This window comes from Gymnodraco acuticeps, unplaced genomic scaffold (assembly GCF_902827175.1).
Source record: "Gymnodraco acuticeps unplaced genomic scaffold, fGymAcu1.1, whole genome shotgun sequence".
NCBI lineage: Eukaryota > Metazoa > Chordata > Actinopteri > Perciformes > Bathydraconidae > Gymnodraco > Gymnodraco acuticeps.
In genome coordinates, this window is record NW_022992351.1 from 4,556,357 (window position 1) to 4,579,848 (window position 23,492).

The following is a 23,492-nucleotide window of genomic DNA, read 5'->3' on the forward strand; positions in this document are numbered from 1 at the left end:
GCATAAATGGTTTTACATGTCACATTTTATATGATGAACATTTATGACATTAATGTCTATGGTGCTATTTTACGCAACATTCCATGCTGGCTAAATACTGTCTATGCCTGCTAGCTGTCCATTCAAACGAAGTACACAGTATAGGCGAAAACCTACCAGTTTCACCCACTGTCTCTGCCACCTCCCTCCATGCCTGGCTCCTCCGGTTTGTATCCCGGTAGGTGAACTGATCATAAAGCACCGGGTGATTCACTACCGCTACGATTATTTTCTCCTCCATTTTTTGGCATATGAGGAAATGAACTGCGGTCTGGCTCTCCCAGCATACACGCGGTTTGATTGGCTAGCGCTTGTACTGGCAGATTTGCATAAGCGGGATTTGATTGGCTGACGCTTCCGTCGAAGCGTCAAAAGTAGAACGTTGCTCTACTTATGCAGCGAGCACCGCGAGAGAAGCTACGCTTTGCTCCCACAATGCAGTTCGGCGAAATGTGACGTCACCCCATTCAAAGTGAATCGACAGAAGCGTTGAAGAGTCAACGCACGCCGCCGTGTGTATGGGCCGTTACGGAGCCTACACACGGCGGCGTGCGTTGCCGCTTGGCGGTGGGCGTGTCTTGAGCTTGGGGAGTCAACACGAGCTACGCGACCAACAACCAATCACATGAATGTCCCGCCCCGGACATACAAAGCAAAGCATTCGTGCTACATCCATGCTGGCTAATATACTGTCTATGCTTGCTAGCTGTCCATTCAAACGAAGTACACTGGATATAAACTCTCCAAACAGGCGAAAACCTACCAGTGTCACCCACTGTCTCTGCCACCTCCCCCGGTTTGTATCCCTGTATGTAAAGAGGGACTGGTTATATAGTACCGGGTGATTCCCTACCGCCACGATAATTTTCTCCTCCATTTTTTGACATATGGGAAATAACTGCGGTCTGGCTCTCCCAACATACACGCGGTTTGATTGGCTAGCACTTGTACTGTCAGATTTGCATACGCGGGATTTGATTGGCTGACGCCTCCGTAGAGGCGGCAAAAGTAGAACATTGCTCTACTTTTTCAGCGAGCACCGCGAGAGAAGCTACGCTTTGCTCCCACAATGCAGTTCGGCGAATCGTGACGTCACCCCATTCAAAGTGAATGGGCAGAAGCGTTGAAGCGGCAACGCACGCCGCCGTGTAGGGGCTGTTAAAGAGAGCGGGGCTGCGTTGCGTGCATGGCTTCCTTCTGCAGGTAACAGGGAGACTCGCTCTGGCGGCGGTCTCGTTCAGGATCCGAAAATAAGATTGTAATATTTTGCACACTTATTCCTAGTAGAGATGTCCCGATCCGATCACGTGATCGGGGATCGGAGCCGATCACGTGATTTTCAAAAGATCGGAATCGGGAGAAAAAAATCGGGGATCGGGATTTTTTTATTTTATTTTATTTTTTACATTTTTTAATTTTTTTAATTTAATGTTACAAAACAAAAATTACCATGTTCACGTCTTAAAGTCATCCTGAGGCCTTAGTTTTGGTTTAAAATTACACAACATCATGTATGTGTTGCTTCTTTTGGGCTTGTTTTCATAGACCTGGTTGCTTATTTCTCTCAAATCTGGCAACAGAGTGGGCGCAGTGTCTAATAGTAGCTGTAAGCTAACAAGAGGCTACGTTCAGCTGATGACTCGGGAGTCGGGACAGAGAAAATGTCAGGAGCTTGGAAGTATTATAAAATTGAAAGCGAAGGCAGGGTAACAGCCAGATGCAATGTTTGCAAGGCGGAGGTTCCGCGTGGTGGAAAGAACAGAGCTACGTTCAACACGACCAATCTAATACGCCACCTGAGAAACAAACACCATCAACAACATGACGAGTACACAGCGGCCACTCAGGTAACGGCACAGAAACAACCAACACTTTTAAAAGGAAAGAGAAACTGCCCCAGAACAGTGAAAAGGCCAAAAGAATAACAGCCAAGATAGCTGAATTCATCGCGTTAGATGGCCAGCCATTATCTGTTACCTTTGTTTTCTCTTAATGCATTGCATAAAGATCGGATCGGGAAAAATCGGTATCGGCAGATTGTCAAAATCAAATGATCGGAATCGGATCGGGAGCAAAAAAATGTGATCGGGACATCCCTAATTCCTAGTGTGCCACTGGTTACGGTGCCGCGTGCCAATGGTGGCATTGGGATTGCCGACCCCTGAAGTAGACGCATCCCATTATGGGATTAAGTGTCAGTGGCTTTATTTGCTGCGTAACAGGATTTCATACCACATACTGTAGTGTGTTGCCAGGCCAGCCGTCTGTGCTAGTGCAGTAAGGGCTTGATGTGCGTGTGATGTTGTCTGCAGCTTCTGACACATCAATCATTTCTTAAAAGCATCTGAAATTATTTTGTTGTGACTTCATTTGTTTGGTAGTGGATACAGTATATACTCTACTGAGTTAATATCTATAATTTATCAAGAGGTAAAACATCAGCCTATTATATCTGTGTATTTGTATTCTTATACATCTAATATTTATCAGTGGTTGCTCTGTGCTAGAAATATGGGTGAGTCACTGTGAAGTCAAATCATTAACCCCACAAAGTGCGCAGTATGCTGTGCAATGCTCTTTGTAGCATGCCCCCTTTATCGTTTGTTTTTTTGCTTTTTCACCCCTTCATCCGTACTGTTAGTTCCTGAAGGAGTCTTGCAGTCACTTGAAAATGTATTGTCACAGCTTTACTTTTTTCAACACTTATATTCCATTACAGATTTATTAGGGGGCCAATTGTCACAGCTTAATGTTGCTGAATGTTGCAATCTTTAATTGTGTTCAAGTATGCTGAGATGATACTGTTCTAAACACTGTTAAACGTTCCTTTTTTCTTGGCTTAACATTGACCCACATTGTTGTGACCTCCTTAAATTCTACATGTGAGGATTAGGCACAGTGATCTCTTTTGCCATTCTTTGTCAGATTAGAGCTGAAACAATACATCTTTTAGAAGAATAATCTTCAAAAACGTATCATTCATAAATTCTTCAAGCCACTTAACAAGCAAACATGGCCAGCCACCCATTCTCTGCTTTCAGTTGTTTCAATTCAGCTTTGGGATTTCAAACAAAACACGTACATTTGTGACGTCTCTTGTGATGGATATTTGTCACCATTTACATTTTTTTATAAATGAAGCCACACAATGTGGGTTATAATGAATATTGACACATGTGACACACATTAGGCCTATTTTAATAAAATAATGGTCAATTTACAGTAGACGCAACACACAAATCTTCCCAAGCATCTTCGGCAGTACGTAGGAAGGATCTTAAATCAGTTTAATGTTGATTATTTGCTAGAAGTTAAGAGATCCTCTTGAATGATCTGCTTCCATGTACAGTAAGAGAAGAGCTGAGTCTGCTGGTTGTGATTGGGCCAGTAGTGGGTTTGAAATTGGTTTTCTAATTAAGTTAGATTAAGATAATGCCAGTCTTTTACACTTTGCATCCTCAGTGCTGCTGCAGCGTCTTCCTCCTTAGACTGCCTCAAACATTTCAAAGCCCCTTCCCTAATCTCATTCCATTTTAAATCCTAAACTAAAGCCTCCCCTCACGAAAAAAGTCCCTCCCTTACACTACAGAGAGTCTCTCCTTTATAATCGCAGAAATCCTAACTTGTTGATAGTGTGTTATAAATAACTGGTTCCAAAACAAGGATGGTTCAGTATTTGTGAAAATAATGTCTTTGCTGCTCTGTCAAATGTTCACAGGGCAACAAATGCTCAGAGGGCTTGCAGTGAGATGATGAAGCCATCTTGTCAAAAGGGCCTTGTTGGCGATTTCACACAATGTATTCGAGAATTTCACGCTTTAAATAAAACTGCGCTTTAGATGCCATTTCCTGAGAGGTTTGTGTGACTGAAAGAGGCTTTGAATTCAACCGGTGGTATAGCGGTTTGCTTTTTAAATGTGTCAAAAGCCTCCTGGGTCTGCCTTCTTTGTTCCCATACATACACCTAAGTCATGTTTTCAGCTCAGCAGTGAGTGTACCATCTGTGAGGATACCTGCATTATGTGATTTTTTCATCTCAGACCAGTCTTAGGTATTGGTGCGTCTTGGTCAGACTTTGCAGCAGTTTTATTTTACAGTGTATGACAGGCACATTCTAAAGTGGTATTTTTTTGTAGTTCCTTGCTCTTAAGTCAAGTTTGAAAAAGGTGCTAATTAAATTGACATAAGGATTTTTAGACTATGGGAAATTATATGAAACTACACACAATACAGGCAGGCAGCCGTCCTTCCTGGTGGAAAGATTAGGATGAAATGTTTTGCAGTAGCTCTGAGAATGCGGCTTGACATTTTACTGATGAGTGTGAGGCCCACATGTGACATGTGATCATGTGGCTGCTCGATTATGGCAAAAATCATAATCTCGATTATTTGGGTCAATAATTGATATCACGATTATAAAAAAAACAATTATCCATTTACTTTGAAAACATCCATTTATTTAAAAAAAAAAATGGAACAGTATGTTTTTAACAGTTGATTACCCTGAACTTTAAGTATAATTCAACTGAAAAACCAATAAAAAATAATTAAAAAATAATCGTTTTATTTCGATTACGTTGTTTTCGTAATCGTTGCAAGCCAAAATCGTAATTGCGATTAAAATACGATTAATTGAGCAGCCCTAGACCTGGCAAACAGTTGACTCGCTGGAGGCTAAAGCAGATTATTATAGTAGTTGGGCCTGGCAATCTCTCTAAAGACATCCACTTCCCTTCAGGTCACAAGACGCTCAGTAAAGACCATGTATCGGGACGGATCAATCCTAAACCACTGGTAACCAAAGCAACACGTTCTTACTAAGCACTGCTTGTGTAGGTCAAGATTATCCAAAAACACTTGTTCTCACCACATTTAATGCATAATATCTATTTCCTGCCAAGACGAGCAAACATTGTACATCCATGGTTTTGAAGAAAGAATGAACAATTGTAACATAATTAAATGATTTAAAGCTGCAGCACGTATGTTGTTTATTAAGCCATAAGAACATATTTCTCATTAAGAAAATTGACTAAATCATTTTGATGCGCACATCCCCTCCAATCCTGTGCAAGTAGCTTATAATTATTCTTTGTTGATCATGTAATAACTGAGAATTATACTAAATTATGTAAAGGCATAAGCAGCAGAATTTGAGTCGCCTTAGAACATCCACATCATGTTTTTGTTTGTCTGGTTTCTGTCTGAAGTTCATAATGTAATTGTAGCACATAGTGTGTTATTGAACACGGGGCGTCTTTCTATTAGTCAGATCTGTAATGTTGAGGCTTACTGCAGCACAACAATGGATTGAATTCACTTTGCAAAACATGTTTTAATTAGAATTGTTGGTTACCTCCCCACAGAGATCATTTAACCATGTATTCTTCTTCTCCTTCTTCTTTTCTGGGCGAGCATTTTGGGTCAGAGATGTGAGACGACTTAGAAGAATTGTAGGTGTTAAATGATGTAATGGAAGACAGCAACTGTACAGTTTGGTAGCCTCAGCAAATGCTTGAATGGCAGCAGCCTTTTGTATTAATCCACCCTCTAGTTAAACAATGTCGCTTGTTGAGATGGATTTTCGAGTGTGTCGTTGTGTGGGAATGAGATACACCTGGGCTAGAGGATGTGCTTCAGTTTGTAATGAAGCTGCTCATGCTGTGCATTTCCATTCACATAAGCTATAAAGGAAAAGTCACTTTTATTCTAACCACAGTTTCTAATTGAGACAACAGAAGTAGTGTATGCCACATGACATTATTAATACATGGTAGCTATGATGAATAAAGACTAGGCACATGCCTGTTACTGTATAGCTAATTATCCTTTCGCAAAAGTAAAATCTGCAAATAAATGCAGTTTAAATTAAAACATAGAGCTTTATACAGATTTCGACGTTCCAGCCCTTTTGTTACCTTCCTGCCTTTTATGAAATGTGCCTGTTCAGGTTGCCTGTTTCTGTTTCCGACAACGCTCTGTCAGCCAGAGTTAGCATCACTTTTGCAGATCAGTAGCACAGTAACTCCATGATCTCCTCTTTTTCTGGAGTGAGCACATATTGGCTGTAAGAGAGAGCTGCATATCCCCTGTGTCAACGCTGTGTTCTGAGCCAGCCCAAATCTGTCACTCACTGCAGCTTTTTCTGCAAACGCCAGCTACCACAGAGCCCCGTCTGCAGCTAGGATGCTTCCCAGGCCAACTAGCACACAAAGCTGTAAATAGCTAAACTACTGCTCTACAAGCCGGCCCAAATGTCATAACCATAGACTTTATCATCCCTTTGATGCCCCTGTTGAAAGCCATTAACTGATATGGATGGTGGTTTAGTCTATTTCTTGTAACTTTACTGCCGAAGAAAGCTATATTATAACATTCTCTTGTCTTCAGTTTGGATACATCAAAACATATAACATTAGTTTATTGTAGGATGGAGAATAGTGTGCTTTACAACACTGCAATAATATTAAAGCTTCCAAAACCTCATAAAATATGCACTGTACTTATATAGCGCTTTATCCTGTCTTTTTAAGACCCCTGAAAGCGCTTTACATGTCATTCACCCATTCACACCCATTAGCTAACATTCACACACCGTTGGCCATGCCGTCGGGAGCAACTCAGGGTTAAGTATCTTGCCCAAGGATACATCGACATGTTAACTGCATGGGCTGGGATCGAACCCACAAGCTTCTGGTTGAAAGACGACCGCACTCCCTCGCAGCCACAGTCGCCTAATGTAATTGAGAAAGGGGTTTTTATTCTAAAAGCAGACTTGCTTAAGAAATAACAGCAATACAACATCATTTACAGACCGACAGGACATTCAGACAAAGACAAAATAGGACATTGTTATTAAAAAGACAAAACAAATATGCAAATTGATAATTAGTGCCGGTGAGAGGGAAATGAAGATACCATTTGGAACTTCTCAACACAGGACAGAAATGATTTGACTTTTTTTAATAGGCACTGACATTTCCTCTCTTTGTTCCTCACAGTCAATAAACACAAACCATGGATCGAGACGACGTACCATGGGATCGTAACGGAAAACGATGATAAAGTACTGCTGGACCCTCCTCTAATTGCACTGGACAAGGATGCTCCTCTACGCTACGCAGGTGAGAGAGGAGGTTTAATGCTGCTGCTGCTGCCGCTTTTCATTTTCTCTCAGCTTCACTTCACTTGGAATGACTCATTTACAACGGAAAAAGGACGCACACTAACTGCGCTGTACCATCAAAGCTTTGAGAATGTGTTTCATATTATGGATGCAGAAAAACTGTTCATCGATGAATTATATAAGTTTCATTTCAGATTGACAGTGGACTTTTTTATTAACTGAAATATTTTGGATATTTTTGGTATTCAAACAATAACAAAAAAAAGCTAAAGTTATCATAGAAATAAAACACCAAATGTAACCACAGCATCATGCTTTTAAAATCACGAGTACAGTATAGGAAGGCCTCTCTTTCTTCATGGTGTTCCATTCATTCTGTGGTAAAAATGGTATGAACGGCAGCAGAGAGGAGTCCTTAAACCCACAAATGAGTTTGCTAAATTAGTTTAGATTTAGATTTACTTACTCGTCTCAAAGTTAATGTTTTTCAATTTCTTTGTTTTTGGTTAGACAGCTTCAATCAGTCAACACGACAATAGATGTTCATGTTTTGTTCTATGACAAAAATATGTTAGTAAATACTACACTCGTGAACTTTGAATGATTTACTGTAAGTGGTTTATGGTCGAGGGAACCAGGGGGATGCTAACTTCCTGGTTGGCTTTCAAAAATACGTTATCCATGCAGCATTCTGTTAGAGATCAAATCTTAATTCAAATAAAAAATGTCACTCCGTAGTGAAGGACAGAACAACTCTGCTTATTGTTGAATAATCATTTAATGCACTTGTGGTAGAGAATATGTGACTCAATGGCATTAGGACCTTTAGATCTTTATGACATGCCTGTCATACTGACATATATCCGGATACCATATCCTCCAGATTGGCCCTTTTGATATTCAGATCAAAACACTCTTTCATGTGTTTTCCCTCCCAGGGGAGAGGTACAGCTAACGTGCTTTATGTACCAAGGCAACATTTGCTCTGTTTTTTTTAAATCACACCAGGCTTGACTCTGGCCAGGATTCAAAGCACTTCAGCTCAGGAAAATTCACATCACACGAGGTGTGTGATCTTGTGTCTGCGAGCGCCTCCACACTCAGCACTCACACTCCACTTGATATTATCATGTCTAAAATCTCATTGGAATTATCTGATTTAGCAAGCAATGCTTTAACATCCATATGCCCATTTGTCAGAGAAGATGAATACATGTAATATTCTTCACAAAGTTATGTTGAATCTGATTGTTCCAAGAGCTAGTCGACCTGGCAGGACACAGTTTTTAAAGTTGACAACTTCAGCAAGAGTTCCATCGTTTCTGAAGGACAGGAAGATTAATTAAAGGCCCATTCTCTGCATGATGTGTGTCTCTTTTCACAGTAAATTAGCATTGAATACAGAGCGTGGTGTTCCCACTTCTTTTAGCTGGGGCTCCCTTTATGATGAGCCAGGCTTTATGAATACATTGCATGTCCCTGTGAACTAGCTCTCATGACTGAGAGCTAGCAATCTGGCTTCACGTGGCAGCAGGGGTGACCAGCTCTGTCTGCCAGCCGCCTCGTCCTCCCTCCATCTGGGCCAAAAACAAGGTTAACTGTAAAGCTGACCTCCAGGGCCAAAGAAACCCAATCACAAGTCAGATTAGTGCACAAGGTGAATATCTAGCATGAATGAGGATCCACTGGATGTAGCTTTAAGTGTGTATGTCTCTGTGATGAGTTCAGTCAGGATGATTGGAGCTGAAATAGTTACAAACTTGAAAATGAGCTCTGTGTTCATTGAGGAATGTGCCCTAAACAAGTGAGGAACACAAAGCAGGGAGCATTGAAACACTAGATATGGGTTATATGATTCACATAGGAACATAAGACGACCTTGTTTCTGTAACACAGTAACTCCAAATGGATGCCAGACAATGTACAGCATATTGATCTATTGGCTAATAATATTCTCAGATTCTTACTCACTGTATGCATTTCGTACCAATCGTTAAATGATAGCTCCAGGTCAAGTCAATACGTAAACATCTTTGTGATGGCTGACCCGAGCTGAGAGGCCTGTGCGAGCTGAGGAATTCCTGAAGCCCTGGTGTGAGCAGGTCATTAGAGCTGGGGTGAACACGGAGGCTCGTAACTCCCACTGCATGACTGGCCCTGAACAGCACTCCCTAATGTGAAATCCATTTCTAATTGTTTAGTAGGTGAAAACAAAATGACCCGGTCCAACCCACCTGACGGGGCTTTAAAACAAACAACTATTGCACAGAAAGCATTAAGAAAAAACTCCACTAAAAGCAAGCCATGTTTCATATAAGCAGCACATTCCTTTATGGGCTAAACACATTTATGTGTATTTACTTTGTGCTTTTGACAGCAGAGCCATCTTTAACACACATTACAAACACACACTTTAACAGGCATTGTTTTCAAATGAACAGGATTATGTTATGATGATAAGTGTAGGTAATGCCTCAGTTTGCTATGTCATTTTACAGCAAAACATGTCTTAGAACTCTTTTTTTTCCTTTCTTTACAAATTATGCAAACTAATGTCCTAAGTCACGCATTTAGGTTTTTAATGGGGTAATGGAATATCCTCAAGTGATATATATGATTTATATATATTTTCCTTCATGAATGGTATCGATGGTTTACTTTTTGAATATCCTACTCCTTTACAATAATTGACTATGTTTATGTAGGCAAACGATAGGCAGGCAAACTCATTAAAATATGCAATAATAAAGCTCTATTTCTATGATGGAACGGCCTTATGATGTGCCAGAGGCCACCAAATAAGCCTTTTACTGCCAAAGTCTTAATCCAGGTGATTCTACTTTTACCCATTGGCTGGTTTCTCCATATCCTTCTGGAACGCCCTGTCATACACTTCATCATTTCATTTATCTGTACTCCCAACTTGCTTCTTATCTAATCATTCAATTCTTTTAACTGGCTGAAGACTTTTTGTTTGTGGGAAACCACATATTTTCTGTCGGTCATTTTGTAAGCAAGAGTATGTTTCCTTTCTTTCCTCTCTGTGTTTTCTCTGAGATTCTAACTTGTCTTTTAACTGATCTGGGTTTATCTTCTCTCCCTTCCTTGTAGAGAGTTTTGAGGTGACTCTCACTGAAGAAGGTGATCTTGGGCTCTTTCTTCTGCCTTGTGCTTAGTTTTTACTATTAACCCACTAACTAAAAAAAACAGCATTCACACTTTTACACAGAAACTCCCGCCATGCTCTGTAATCTCCCCATTTGGTTTTCTCGATTTTATGTTTTTCTCACCCTTAATTTTTTGGACTTCCAACAGCTGGATGAAAAGTGTGATGTGGGGCTGACTGTACTTAGAAATATCTGTGCATGAGACATCCATTGCAGTTTGCAGACCCTAACAGTTTTTCAGCTGTCACCAGGAAACAGAAAGCTGCTTTAAAACAGGAGTTTTCAGTCACTTTGCTGCCATTGTGTCCAATCCAATTCTTCAATTAAGAAAATGGAACGAACAGCTCATTTCTGAGACATTTGATTACAAGATAGAAAAAAACTGAAAGGACACAGATGATGATTTGACAACCTCTTAACACCCATGACAATTGGAGCAGAAATGTACACTAAAATGGGTGTTTTAAAGAGGATAAAAGCTCTGTATATGTGAGCATCTTAAAGGCATCATCTATGTTGGTGGTGCCTCTCTGTGACCTATAAGATTTATGCAGGTACAGTGACTCCTGTGGACTTTCTGACTTTAAAGTCTTACACTGAAAGCTGCTGAGATTGTTAACTAATGCAAACTCTCTCTGCTACAAAGTTTCTGTTGTCGCATCTTTGCCTCTGGATCTCTTGAGTTAATTCTCCACCACTAATCTCCACCATTAGCATGGCTGCAGTTGTCATTTGATGTGGATGTCAAGCAAGTTGATATTTCTAATCCCAGTTCACATCCAGTGCTGATTGTTTTAAACTGTTATAGTCGAAGTTCTCTTATTATTTAGTTTTATTTGGATTTAATTTGCAGTCGTTTTGGGTGAAAGGCAAAATTACACAGGAAGAAATGATTTTCTTTAAAAACACATTTTATTGTCTCTAGAGTTTGTTTGTTTTTCAGACTCAGGGTTTTCATGGTGCCTATCATGACGCTATAATGCTCAAATATTTTTATTAATTTGGATGCATTTATCTTCATTATTGTTTCTATCATACAATAGACCTTAGTAAAGAAATACATTATCTTTACTTCCAATAATGTTTTCTATCTTCTTATAGGCTTCATGAATTTGATTTCTAATATCTTAAGTACTTTTGTAAAATGCCTGTCCATATATTTTCGGTTTCTGCCTGCATGACTGGATGCAATGTTTTCAAGTGGCTTGGAAAAGACACTCCGTCTTCTATGATACTAAATGTCCCACACCCTCTCCCAACTCCCCCTCAAGTACTCACCCATATGACAGTGCTTTTGGGCTTCCTCCACAGACACCACCCACCCCCAATCTACAACTCCCTGGCACCCAAAACCTGTGGCTGATCTTTTTCTCTTTTTTTTTGCGTGAATTTATTGTTTTGTTTTTAACATTTTTTTTAATATTATTTGAAGAGAAAATGTCTCTCCTGATGTCAGTTATTTTGAACAAACTCTCTTTTGGCTCTTGACGTGTTCAGGTGAGATTTGCGGCTTCAGGATTCATGGGCAGAATGTCCCCTTTGAGGCAGTGGTCCTGGACAAGTCCACTGGCGAAGGGGTCCTCCGGGCCAAGGACAAGCTGGACTGTGAGCTGCAGAAGGAGCACACCTTCACCATCCAAGCCTACGACTGTGGAGAGGGTCCCGATGGCACCAATATGAAGAAATCCCACAAGTGAGTCAACCTCTACCAGTATAGAAGTGCCGGTACCACTTTACAATAAGACTACCCTTATAAAGGGTTTACGAATAGTTTGTCATTCATTTATTAATTAGGTTGGGAACACTTTATAAATCCTTAATAAGCTTTTATAAGACGTGAGATAAACAGGGCAACTGTGACCGGTTGCTTGCCAAATAGAGAGCCCACATTGATCTGTACTGCTAAGCCTTATTAGAAATGGTAGTAACTCATTAATAAATGGGAATGTGTTTTACACTTTACAATAAGGCTCCCTTTTGGCAGCTATAAATGTTAGTAACTCGTAAATAAATGGTCATAAAGAGATGCCAAGAAACAACAAGATGGAAGGGGGGAGCATCAACTCGGTGAACAACAGATACCAAGGATGTTGGCTGATTAAGAAGAGGAAGTAAGCTAGGTAGCCAATAGGCTTAGTCATCTTGCTAAATAGTGAGCCTGTGTTGATGTATGAAAACTATGTTAGAACTGGTTTATAAATGGTTCTTAATGATTAATGAAGTGTTTACAACCTAATTAATAACATAATTATAAACCCTTTATCAATCCTTTATAAGGGTAGTCTTATTGTAAAGCTGTACCCAATCAGGGTGCAGAGGTAGTTCTCTCAATAAAAAGGGTTCTCAGTTCCCCTCACAGAAAGAGATAACGAAAAACAAACAGTTTATGTTGCATCATTTAGGGTGCTTTCACACCTAACCTATTTTGGCGTGGTTCATATAAACTATGCTTTCACATAAAACAAACTGTAAAATAAAACGGAACATCAACCACAGGATTGTGCAGATGGTATGACATTAGATGTGTGATTTACCAAGCTAAACTATTATTGAATCCCTCTGCTGACTGTGTGACTGAAGTGGGACAATAGCATATTTCACTGTGGTTAGGCAAATGTCAATAAACATCCCCAGCCAAAATGGTCCTAACATAGCGTGTCTCTTTAGGGCCACCGTCCACATCCAGGTAAACGACATCAACGAGTATGCACCGGTGTTCAAGGAGAAGTCCTACAAAGCCACCGTTATCGAGGGAAAGAAGTACGACAGCATCCTGAAGGTGGAGGCAGTGGACGCCGACTGCTCTTTCCAGTTCAGTCAAATCTGCAACTACGAGATCGTCACCCCTGATGTGCCCTTCACCGTCGACAAAGATGGTGAGAACTCACACTTAGCAGCCTTGTGTTTGTCCAAGCCTGAGGGAAAGCGGCAGTGCATGCCTAAGAGCCACGATTTTATTGACACACATCACATTGATCCGTATAAACAAAGTCATTTGGAATTCAAGGCCGCTTGATGACCGTCTCCTTGAAATGTCTTGTAAAACAAAATTAAAAGATCCAGTTAAAAATACATCAGATAACCAGGCTCAGTGGATGTGACACCTGGCTTTGATAGAAAAGGAAATGCAGACAGGTTATACATTATAATAGGAGGAGAACAAAAGGTGTGGGGTGCATAATGTTGATGAAGGTGCTCAACTGTGACAGCTAATTAGTGCTGGAAGGAAAAATACCTGAGATGAGATCTAATCGTATTCAAACAAATTCCATCACTTCATTTTAATCACATGCATGCTAATCAGGCTCTGTATAAACATTAGCTTGGTGACTCTCAATATAGCATCTTGAAGAACACCAGGCAAATCAAAAATATCCTAATGTGGCCCTAAAGAGAAGTCAATAATATATATTGCACTTTTCATTCAGCTTGACAGTAAATTACATTTGAATTTGGCAGCTTTTTAAAAATAATTAAAATAACTTTGTTTTGGCATGCTGTTCAGTAGCCCAAATTGTGTTTTATTACTTTCCTAGCACAGCTGGAGCATTAAACAAAAGGCGCTCTCTCATTCTTTTCTGTTTCACACAGGTTTTATCAAGAACACAGAGAAACTGAGCTACGGCAAGGAGCGCATGTACAAGCTGACTGTGACCGCCTACGATTGTGGAAAGAACCGTGCCTCCGAGGATGTTCTGGTCAAGATCAGCGTCAAGCCCACCTGCAAACCCAGCTGGCAAGGTATAAAAGCTTTCCTCTGATCACTGTTACTCTCCAACCATCACTGTTTAGGTGGATGCCATGGACAACAAGGCTATTTGATTCCTTTAAGCCTCAAGGCCTTTATCATGTTTGTAAGAATGGAAGTACTTCTTATAAAGTAATTGCTATTGACAGCCCCTATATTGACAGCTCACGCGTTAGCGGTGCTGTGCTGAAGGACATCTTTTCATTCTTCTCTCTCTCTCGCTCTCTCTGCTTTCATCCAAAAGGCTTCAATAAGAGGATTGAATATGAGCCTGGCACAGGCAGCCTGGCCCTTTTCCCCAGCATGCACTTGGAGACCTGTGATGAGCCAATCACGTCCATCCGAGCCAACATTGAACTGGAAACCAACCATATTGGAAAGGGCTGTGACCGTGATACCTACTCTGAGAAGTCACTGCACAAGCTGTGCGGTAAGTACCTGTGCCACTGGAAATGGTTACCGGTAATGAGTCCCTTTTTTTTTTTTTTAATGAATACTAATTAATCTTTCTAATTGCCTTTGTCCTATTTGATGGTTTGTTAGGAGCCAGCACCGGCACCGTGGAGCTTCTGCCTGCACCCAGCAGCGCCGCCAACTGGACCGTCGGCCTGCCCACAGACAACGGGCACGACAGCGACCAGGTGTTTGAGTTTAACGGCACTCAGGCCATCAAGGTTCCCGAAGGCATGGTGAGCACCAGCCTGAAGAAGCCCTTCACCATCTCTGTGTGGATGAGACACGGCCCCGGGGCCCACGAGAAGGAGACTATCCTCTGCAACTCTGACAAGACAGGTAACATCCTGGTGACGATGGTAATCTGATATTATATCTGATATTATTATATATTATATATCTGATTTTAGATGCATTTGTACTGATCAAATCCCCCAGTGTGGCTTTCAGGCAACAGTGGCTGCGAGGGAGTGCAGTCGCCTTTCAGTTGCAATGTTGTGAGTTTGATCCCAGCTCTGTGCAGCCAACATGTAGATGGATCCTTGGGCACGATACTTTACCCAGATCTGAGCAAAAGGGCACATTGGTGAATGATGACTTGTCGTATGTAAGACTGGATAAAGTGCTATATGACTACAGTCCATTTACCATTTTACCATTTAATCAAAGTGTTTAATACATTGGTATGGGTTTGTAGGCAAAACATACAATAAACATGCAGAGCAAAAGGCAAGAGTGGCCAACCTACCATATAGATGGTATAGATATAAACCTGCTATCACTCCTGCATTAAATGGCAATAGAATTGTATCGTACCATGTTTGATGGCTGTTTACATAGCCCAACACATTTTTATTTAGTTTTTATCAAATTCAAGTAAAACGTTTAACTTTTATGTTAACATATTCATACACTCAAAAACTACAGATTAGTATTTGGACATTAATGCCAGAAACACATTGAAGCAGAACATAAAACGTATTTATGCATCGTTTTAGACTGTCAATGTGGCATACTCATTATTGCGGCACATATGGTGTCTGAAAATGTGCCAATAATATAAATGTTGTAACTTCAGGCTATAATCAGTGTTGATGCTCACATGGAAACTTCCTACCTTTTCCTATTGGTCACCAGTTGGACATTTTGCAAGCAGTCACAAGCTTCTTATTTCATATTGACTGTAAAGTCTCTGCCATGGACAGCGAGAGGCCATTCATCAGCTTCTGTTGGACCGCTTATATAATAAAGGATTACATCACAACCTTTGTGCGCTGAACAGGAAGCTCCCTCACCCGTGATCGCATTCATAACATTCAGCGCAGTGCCACAGAAAGAGAAATGACTCGACATTCAGCTCATTTCTTCCTCATTTGAGTCTTTAGCTCTTAAGACAGACACTTTATATTAAACACTGACACTGCGAAGCGTGGACATCAGATTTGGACCATAAATATGACCTCTATAAATGATACCCCCTATGAATGGGGGTATCAATTATGTTCACTATCAAATTCATCTTTTGTTCACAATTGTTGTTTTGTATATAAAGGTATTATTCAGTTAAATCTATACAAATAATGTAGCCTGTGAGGACACGAGAGAGCTTAATATGCCTCAGTGTGTCTGAGCCTCACCAGCCACATACATAACCCTCAAATATTGCTGTTATGACAAAAAAGCAAGCAGAATAAAGCATGAACCTTAACATTTGTAATGTTGGGTCCAGCAAATGTTTTACATAAACATTTTTCATAACATTTTCAAAATGTAATTGATTTGCTGTTAGTTAAAGGTGGGGTAGGTAAGTTTCAGAAACCGGCTCGAGTGCACTAAAATTTGAAAGTACACAGCCGAAAAGAATCCGCCCCTTCCTTCAGACTTCCTTACAGAGCACCTCCTCCAACACACATGAACGCTCACATGACGTCTGCAGACTGGTGAAAGTGGCCGCCTGTTGCTGGCGAGTCATTGAAGTACTGCTGCAATGCACGCCCAATGACGGCACGCCCAATGAGGGCACGAGATACATTTGTGCGTGCACGAGATGGAAGGCTGACAGACAGGGCGGCAATCCCGGCTAAACGGATTGGTTGTACTTTTTACAGTATTACGGCTTCCACAGATGACATTTTTGTATGGATTTTTTGTCAAAGCACTTAAGATATTCATTGCTATCGGATGTTAAGAGCATTCCATGGAATATAACAAAAAGTGTATCTCGAGCCGGTTTCTCAAACTTACCTTCCCCACCTTTAAGAAATTGATTACATGTCTCATACTGGAATACAGGTAATTCTTCTTGAGTAATAAATGTGCTACATTTCACCCAAGGCAGGGATGTAACTACATAATTGCCCTCTAATATGGATAATATAAAATATAAATATAGCAAATGATCCATATTAGAGGGCAATTATGTAGTTACATCCCTGCCTTGGGTGACATGTAGCACATTACTTAAGAAGAATTACCTGTAGTCCAGTATGAGACATTTCATCAATATCTCAACTAACAGCAAATCAATTATATTTTCATTTTGAAAAATGAAAAAATGATGTTCCTAAAAGGGTGGCCTTTTGTTGCTGTTGTAGATTATCTTAGATATATATCACGGTCGCTTAGATATTATTTATCTAAATGAAAGGAAGATTCAGCCTTTTAGTCTGTTAATGGAGGTACCTCGCCGTCCATTTCTAATTATAGTGCTAGATATAATATCACAGATTTTTGTCAGATATTGCAATAGACTAAGCCTATAGATGCATAATGAGAAAAGTACTGTAAATATCTGCTTAATAGCCAGTTTGTGTTCATGTGCAGATAAGCTGTGACATTTGACTTCCTCCTCAGAGAACAATCCATACGGTAAAATCAGTTGGCCGTGGAACTGGTTTCAAATAGATCTTTTCTGCCACTTTGAGAACCTGTCGAGGCATGTTTGTCAATTAAAAGAACAAGGAGGGCCGTGGCAATCATGTGTTTAATCATTAAGCTCACGGCGACAGGTCTGTGCTTGTAACTTACCATGACTCATTTACTGCCCTCATTTGTTTAGTCATCATTTGTTAACATTACATTTAACAAAAGGACCATAGCCTACACAATTTCATGTGATATGTTTCAGTTGTGTTTTCGCTTCTCAGTGCCTTTTATGGAGTTATACCACTTTTGATTGAAAAGTACTGAAGCATGTACATGTCATTCTTTCTACTCTTGTAGTGGGGCAGTTAAAAAAGAAAAGAATACCTGCAGCTATTTTGATGACCCTATAAATCCTTATTGTAACTTTTAACAACAATTTGCAGAACTGTTTAGATTTCCTGCTTTCCTCAGTTTTCTTTGGGTTTTAGACTGAAAAAACAAAACATATAAAAGACACTTTGATGCCACTAGGATAGATATTTTCTGATATTTATTATTTATTTTTGAGCAGACCATTAATCAATCAATCTAGATTCTAGAATATGCATATTAATCGATAATGTAAATTGTCGTTTGTTGCAATCCAATCCAATTTCTATAGCACATATTAAAAACAGGGTTTACCAAAGTGCTTCACAGCAAACATAACATTATAATAAAATATAATAATATTACAATAATAGATAAAAGGCACACATAAGAAAAGATAAAAGGCACACTTAATTAATACAAGGTACACAAAGGCTATGGACAGACAATAAAAGCATACAAATAGGTAGAGCATAGCTCAAACTGACTCGAAAGCGAGGGAAAAGAGGTGGGTCTTTAGGCGCAACTTCAAAGTTTGGAGGGTGGGCGACAATTTGACATGGGGGGGCAGGTCGTTCCAGAGCCTGGGGGCTACCGCTGAGAAGGCTCGGTCTCCCCTGGTCTTTTTCTTGGTTTTAGGGACTACTAGCAGCAGCAGCTGATCAGCCGACCTCAAAGCCCTTGAGGGGGTGTACACCTGTAAGAGGTCGGAGATGTACTCTGGGGCCAGCCCATTAAGAGATTTAAAAACAAACCATAACATCTTAAAATGAACTCTAAAATGGACAGGAAGCCAGTGGAGGGAAGCCAGAATTGGGGTGATGTGCTCATGCTTGCGTGTTCCTCTAAGCAGCCGAGCCGCAGTGTTTTGTACAAGCTGCAGGCGGGCCAGCAAGGTCTTGTTTAGGCCGGCATAAAGTGCATTACAATAATCTAGACGCGTAGAAACAAAGGCATGAATTACACGCTCAAAGTCTAAAAAGGATAAAACCGGTTTAATTTGTTTTGCAGCCCTATTTCATATCTTAATCTCCTCTCTTTATTCTCCCCTGCAGAGATGAACAGACACCACTACTCGCTGTACGTCCACAACTGCAGGCTCATCATGCTCCTCCGCCAGGACCCATCAGAGGCCGAGAACTACAAACCAGCCGAGTTCCACTGGAAGCTCGACCAGGTCAGCTGCTGCTAACACCAAACATTGTCTTTAGAGAATGATAGCGTTATGCGATATTTCGCTAAGAGTAGGTGTGCTATTCTCAGTCCATCTTACAGTTCTTAATTCCCTCTGTCGTGTTCTTCGCAGGCTTGTGACAAAGAGTGGCATCACTATGTGCTGAATATCGAGTTCCCCACTGTGTCTCTGTTTGTGGACGGGACCACCTTCGAGCCCTTCCTGGTCACAGAGGACTACCCACTGCACTCCTCCAAGATCGAATCCCAGCTCACCATCGGTGCCTGCTGGCAAGGTACACTCTTCACTATCTCTTGTTGGAGGAATGCTTTAACGTTAAATTAACCATATTTCAGTATTGGGATAAAGTGTATTAACTTATAAACAAGTCAGAAGCACAAATACATTCTAGAGAATGTGTGAATTGTTGTGGTTTGTGTAACATTTTGCCTTTTTTGGTGGCTAGTAAAAAGATTTAGTAAAAGCTTGAATTCTACCTGATAATCTGTCATTATATGTGTTGATTAGTGCCTAGTGATGTGCACGTTATTGTATGAATTATTTCTCAAATGATGCACCATGGCTTTGTATTTAGCGTTGAAGTCTCTGCTACAGATCCTCAACCTTCCTCCCTGTCTCTCCTTGCTCTCTTGTTTCTGTTCTTTACAGACAACTCAGGACATGACAATGACACTGAGTCAGTCTCTGAGCCCACCTCAGGTTGCTCAAATCTTTCCCTTACTCCTTAAATATGTCCATGTGTCCACAATGTCCCACCATGCTAACTGCATTATCATACCATTACGACTAGAATGATTCTTACACATTCTAGATACAGACAGATATGTTTGGAGCATGATGCAGCATGGATGATTGTCCTTTTATCTGCCTGTGTATTGCATTTGTTTTTGTATTTTCTTAATTCTTCATTCATACACTCCGCTCACTACATCAACCAGATACACAAGCAGCGCAGAACATTGATTACATGAGCATGACATGTTGACCTGGCTGCAGCATTTTGCTCCTGCAGACTGTTCTTTCATAACATGACCTTTGGGTCAGAAGCAGCAACTCCTCCATATTAGATAACAGAGCTACTGCAGCACACACACACACACACACACACACACACACACACACACACACACACACACACACACACACACACACACTGTGGATGGCTGTGACCTGGACCCAGGATTGATGCACACACAGCAATACTACATTTCTCAGTTATACTAACATTTCAATATAAGGTGACTAGATAGAGAGGATTCATTTCACCATTCATTTATGTAATCCCCTTTTTAAGTTTATTTTTTTTCAGTCATTTTTATTTCACAGTAAGGCAGCGGTTCACCCTGTTAATGCAGATGTTGCATGTTTAAGGCGTGTAAAAGCTCAAACATCATCCCCACTGTCTCCTTCTCGTGGCCCCAGGGCACCCATACTAACTTGCATGAATGCCATTCACGCCAGCATTGCACATTGAGATAGCATGGTTCAATCACCAGCCCAGAAATGGTGAAGTCTGTGGAATATACACTTGAGTAACTCTTTGTGTGTGTGTGTGTTACTTTCCACATCACTGTTGTGATATGTCCAGGTGGAAATGCTAAGATGGCTCAGTTCTTCCGGGGCAACCTAGCTGGGCTGATGATCCGCTCTGGCAAGCTGGAGAACAAGAAGGTGATCGACTGTTTGTACACCTGCAAGGAAGGACTGGACGTGCAGCTGCCTGAGGAGATAGCTTCAGCTGTCAAGGTGAGCAGAACGCAGTGATTTAGAGACACAAAACACACTCAGTCTGTCAACCTCTGAGGCTTGTTATCCTAGTGGGGGAAGCAAAGAAATGTCAACTGTGTTAGACATGAATTTAACATTTCAGCTCTAAGGTTAGCACTGAGGGGTTATCCATTCTTGCCTCAAATCTCACAGTCACCTAATTTCTCCTCTCAGGTTGAGTTTAACCCCAACCAGTCCTCTCTGACCGTGGAGGGAGACGACATCGATGCCTTTGACAAGGTCATGCAGCACATCTCCTACCTGAACTCTCGCCAGTTTCCCACACCTGGTATCAGGCACCTTCGCATCTCCACCACCGTCAAGTAAGTAGCCAAAAATATCCCAAAAATACTTCATATTCAATGTCAGTCATTTGTCAGTCAGCAGTAGCCGGAGTGTATGTAACAGGTTTAGAGAGGGTTCATCTTTCTGCTTTAAATGTGAGGATGGTTTCATGAGGTAAAATAGAGGTCAGGAGTTTTTTGTAATTTCCATAACTAAGAGACAACACATACAAATGTTTCAGGCTTGGAGAATGACAGATGAGCTTTAGGATTTTGCAATTAGTTTTTCAGTTCTCTTTGATGTAGATTTTCTTAACAACAATCATGTATTCAGAGACTGGATTGTGAATAACAAATCTGCTCAGTGTTTACAAATGATGTATGAAAGCAATTTATTCAGACCTAGGTTTCTGCTGAGCCTACAGCCAGATCCGTTCCAGTTAGTGCTGCAGAAACGTTGCTTTTTTTATTTGCATATGCAAAAATCTGCATCGTGGAATGATAAATGAGGCAATCTTTTTCAATTTTCATTATACTTTAAGTTTCTACCTGTGAATGCAACCCTCCAGCTGTTGGTGTACATCTTAACAAACGTGGAGACACAGTATAATGAGCAGTTTATAGGTATATGGGTTGCATAACTGCAAAATGAGAATTGACTCCAGTTTTAGATTGTAAGATTCTTAAAATGCCCCTTTTTGCCTTTCAAAGCAGAGGGAAAACCAGCAATTTAATAAAAAAGTGTCAAAGATCCAGGTTACCAAGTATTTCAACTCAAATCTTCCCGCAGATGCTTCAACGAGGAGTCCTGCGTATCAGTGCCAGATGCTGAAGGTTATGTGATGGTGCTGCAGCCCGAGGAGCCAAAGATCAGCCTGAGCGGGATCGATCACTTTGCCCGCAGCGCCGCAGAATTCGAGAGCCAGGAAGGTGTGACGCTGTTCCCCGAGCTACGCATCGTGAGCACCATCACCCGCGAGGTGGAGGCTGATGCTGAATCTGAAGCAGCAGAGGGAACTGATGATGACCCTACAGGTATGAGAAATGCACTCGTGCCCTTATTTTAACACCGGATTCTGTTTTAAGGAACATGGAAATGAAGCCAACCCATTTTAGTATTCTTTGTTAGGAAGTTTGATTTCTACTTAACAAATACTGCCACATATGTAATCTTAGTCTTAGGCAGTGTGATTAATGAATTGCTCCATCTATTGCTTTAGTTAAATGACCTTGCACAGTTGATAGTGGTGTAGCTGTACATTAGCAGGTGATCTGGAGGATTAAGTCTAAAGGCGGAATGGATTGGGTAGAGTAGAGAGGGAGGGTGCAAAGATAAGTTGTTTACTACTGTATGGGAGGGGCTGTGAGCAGCCAGCCATCTGCTCGTATATGAGCTAAGACATTCAGACAATAGACGTGACACAGATACAGCGAGATGCAATGTCCTGTGGTGAACAACAGGCATTATGGGACAAAAGGACTCCCTGAGATCTGCTGCTGTTACCTGCGTTACCCTGCCCCACCTTCCTCAGGAAACAAGAGATGTCAAAGCAGATGAGCAAGAATCAAAGATCTCATCACATTCTGACTCAAATAGATATATAATATCCTTAGGAAACAATAAGTACATTTTGAAAGGGTTTAAAGAAAGCTTTTACACAAAATGGCAGCCTTTTCTTTATTACTTTGCAAACTACTTTGTAAACAACAGATGGTGATAACTAAGGGATGTGTCCTAATTTTAACCAAACTATGCTGATTATATAATTATTCAGTTATACCCTTACAGTTTTTGACTGATTTGCCTACTTTCTATTTTATAAATGTTTTTTTTTAAACTGTTTTATTTGTTGTAGCGAAACATTTAGATATTTGTTGTTTGGGGTACTGTACTTGTCCTTCGCTTACAACATTGATGTTGGCGTACAACAAACTTGCATTACAGACACTCCTCAATTTGAGAAGATCCCTACTCACATCTGAATATTTTCCCTCCATTGTTCATTCAGTCCAAGAGACCGTGGTGTCAGAGGAGATCATGCACAACCTGGACACCTGTGAAGTGAGCGTGGTGGGAGACGAGCTGGACGGGGAGCACGAGGGTCTGGAGGTGGACATGTCTCAGCTGCAGCAGCACAGCCTGGAGATGAGCTCCTCTAACCTGGGCCTCGTCATCACCGGTACACACAGCCCACAGCACTGATATCAGGACATGAACGTATCGGCTTTGTATAAGGAATACATTCTTTAAAATAGTAATATTAAGGACTCACATGTGAACAAATGTATAATGTACCTGTGTAAATATTTAAAACGTAGGCACTCGCATTGTTAACTAGACTGATTTAAGGTCATAGTTACCAAATCTACTGTCTCTCAGATTATGATTTTTAAAGATACATTTTAAAATATACCCCATTCTTTTTAGAAACATGCTTCCCTGCAACAATTCTCTACTCCTTAACAGAGCTTTTTCTGA

General features: G+C 40.7%; 1 protein-coding gene across 5 annotated transcripts in view; it reads left to right on the forward strand.

Annotated features, from left to right (window-relative positions):
* Positions 1-23,492, forward strand: part of clstn1 (calsyntenin 1) — a 38,678-nt gene that overhangs the window by 8,223 nt on the left and 6,963 nt on the right. The window contains exons 2-15 of one of the 5 annotated variants that reach the window (XM_034209211.1): positions 7,041-7,163; positions 10,277-10,306; positions 11,830-12,025; positions 13,000-13,208; positions 13,924-14,073; positions 14,325-14,510; positions 14,624-14,872; positions 18,823-18,944; positions 19,074-19,236; positions 19,611-19,661; positions 20,551-20,708; positions 20,904-21,052; positions 21,804-22,048; positions 23,023-23,193. In XM_034209211.1, coding sequence (XP_034065102.1) covers positions 7,041-7,163; positions 10,277-10,306; positions 11,830-12,025; positions 13,000-13,208; positions 13,924-14,073; positions 14,325-14,510; positions 14,624-14,872; positions 18,823-18,944; positions 19,074-19,236; positions 19,611-19,661; positions 20,551-20,708; positions 20,904-21,052; positions 21,804-22,048; positions 23,023-23,193 — 2,202 coding nt within the window. The remainder of the gene's footprint in view (positions 1-7,040; positions 7,164-10,276; positions 10,307-11,829; positions 12,026-12,999; positions 13,209-13,923; positions 14,074-14,324; positions 14,511-14,623; positions 14,873-18,822; positions 18,945-19,073; positions 19,237-19,610; positions 19,662-20,550; positions 20,709-20,903; positions 21,053-21,803; positions 22,049-23,022; positions 23,194-23,492) is intronic. The other 4 variants (XM_034209212.1, XM_034209214.1, XM_034209213.1 and 1 more) reach the window with 4 other exon arrangements.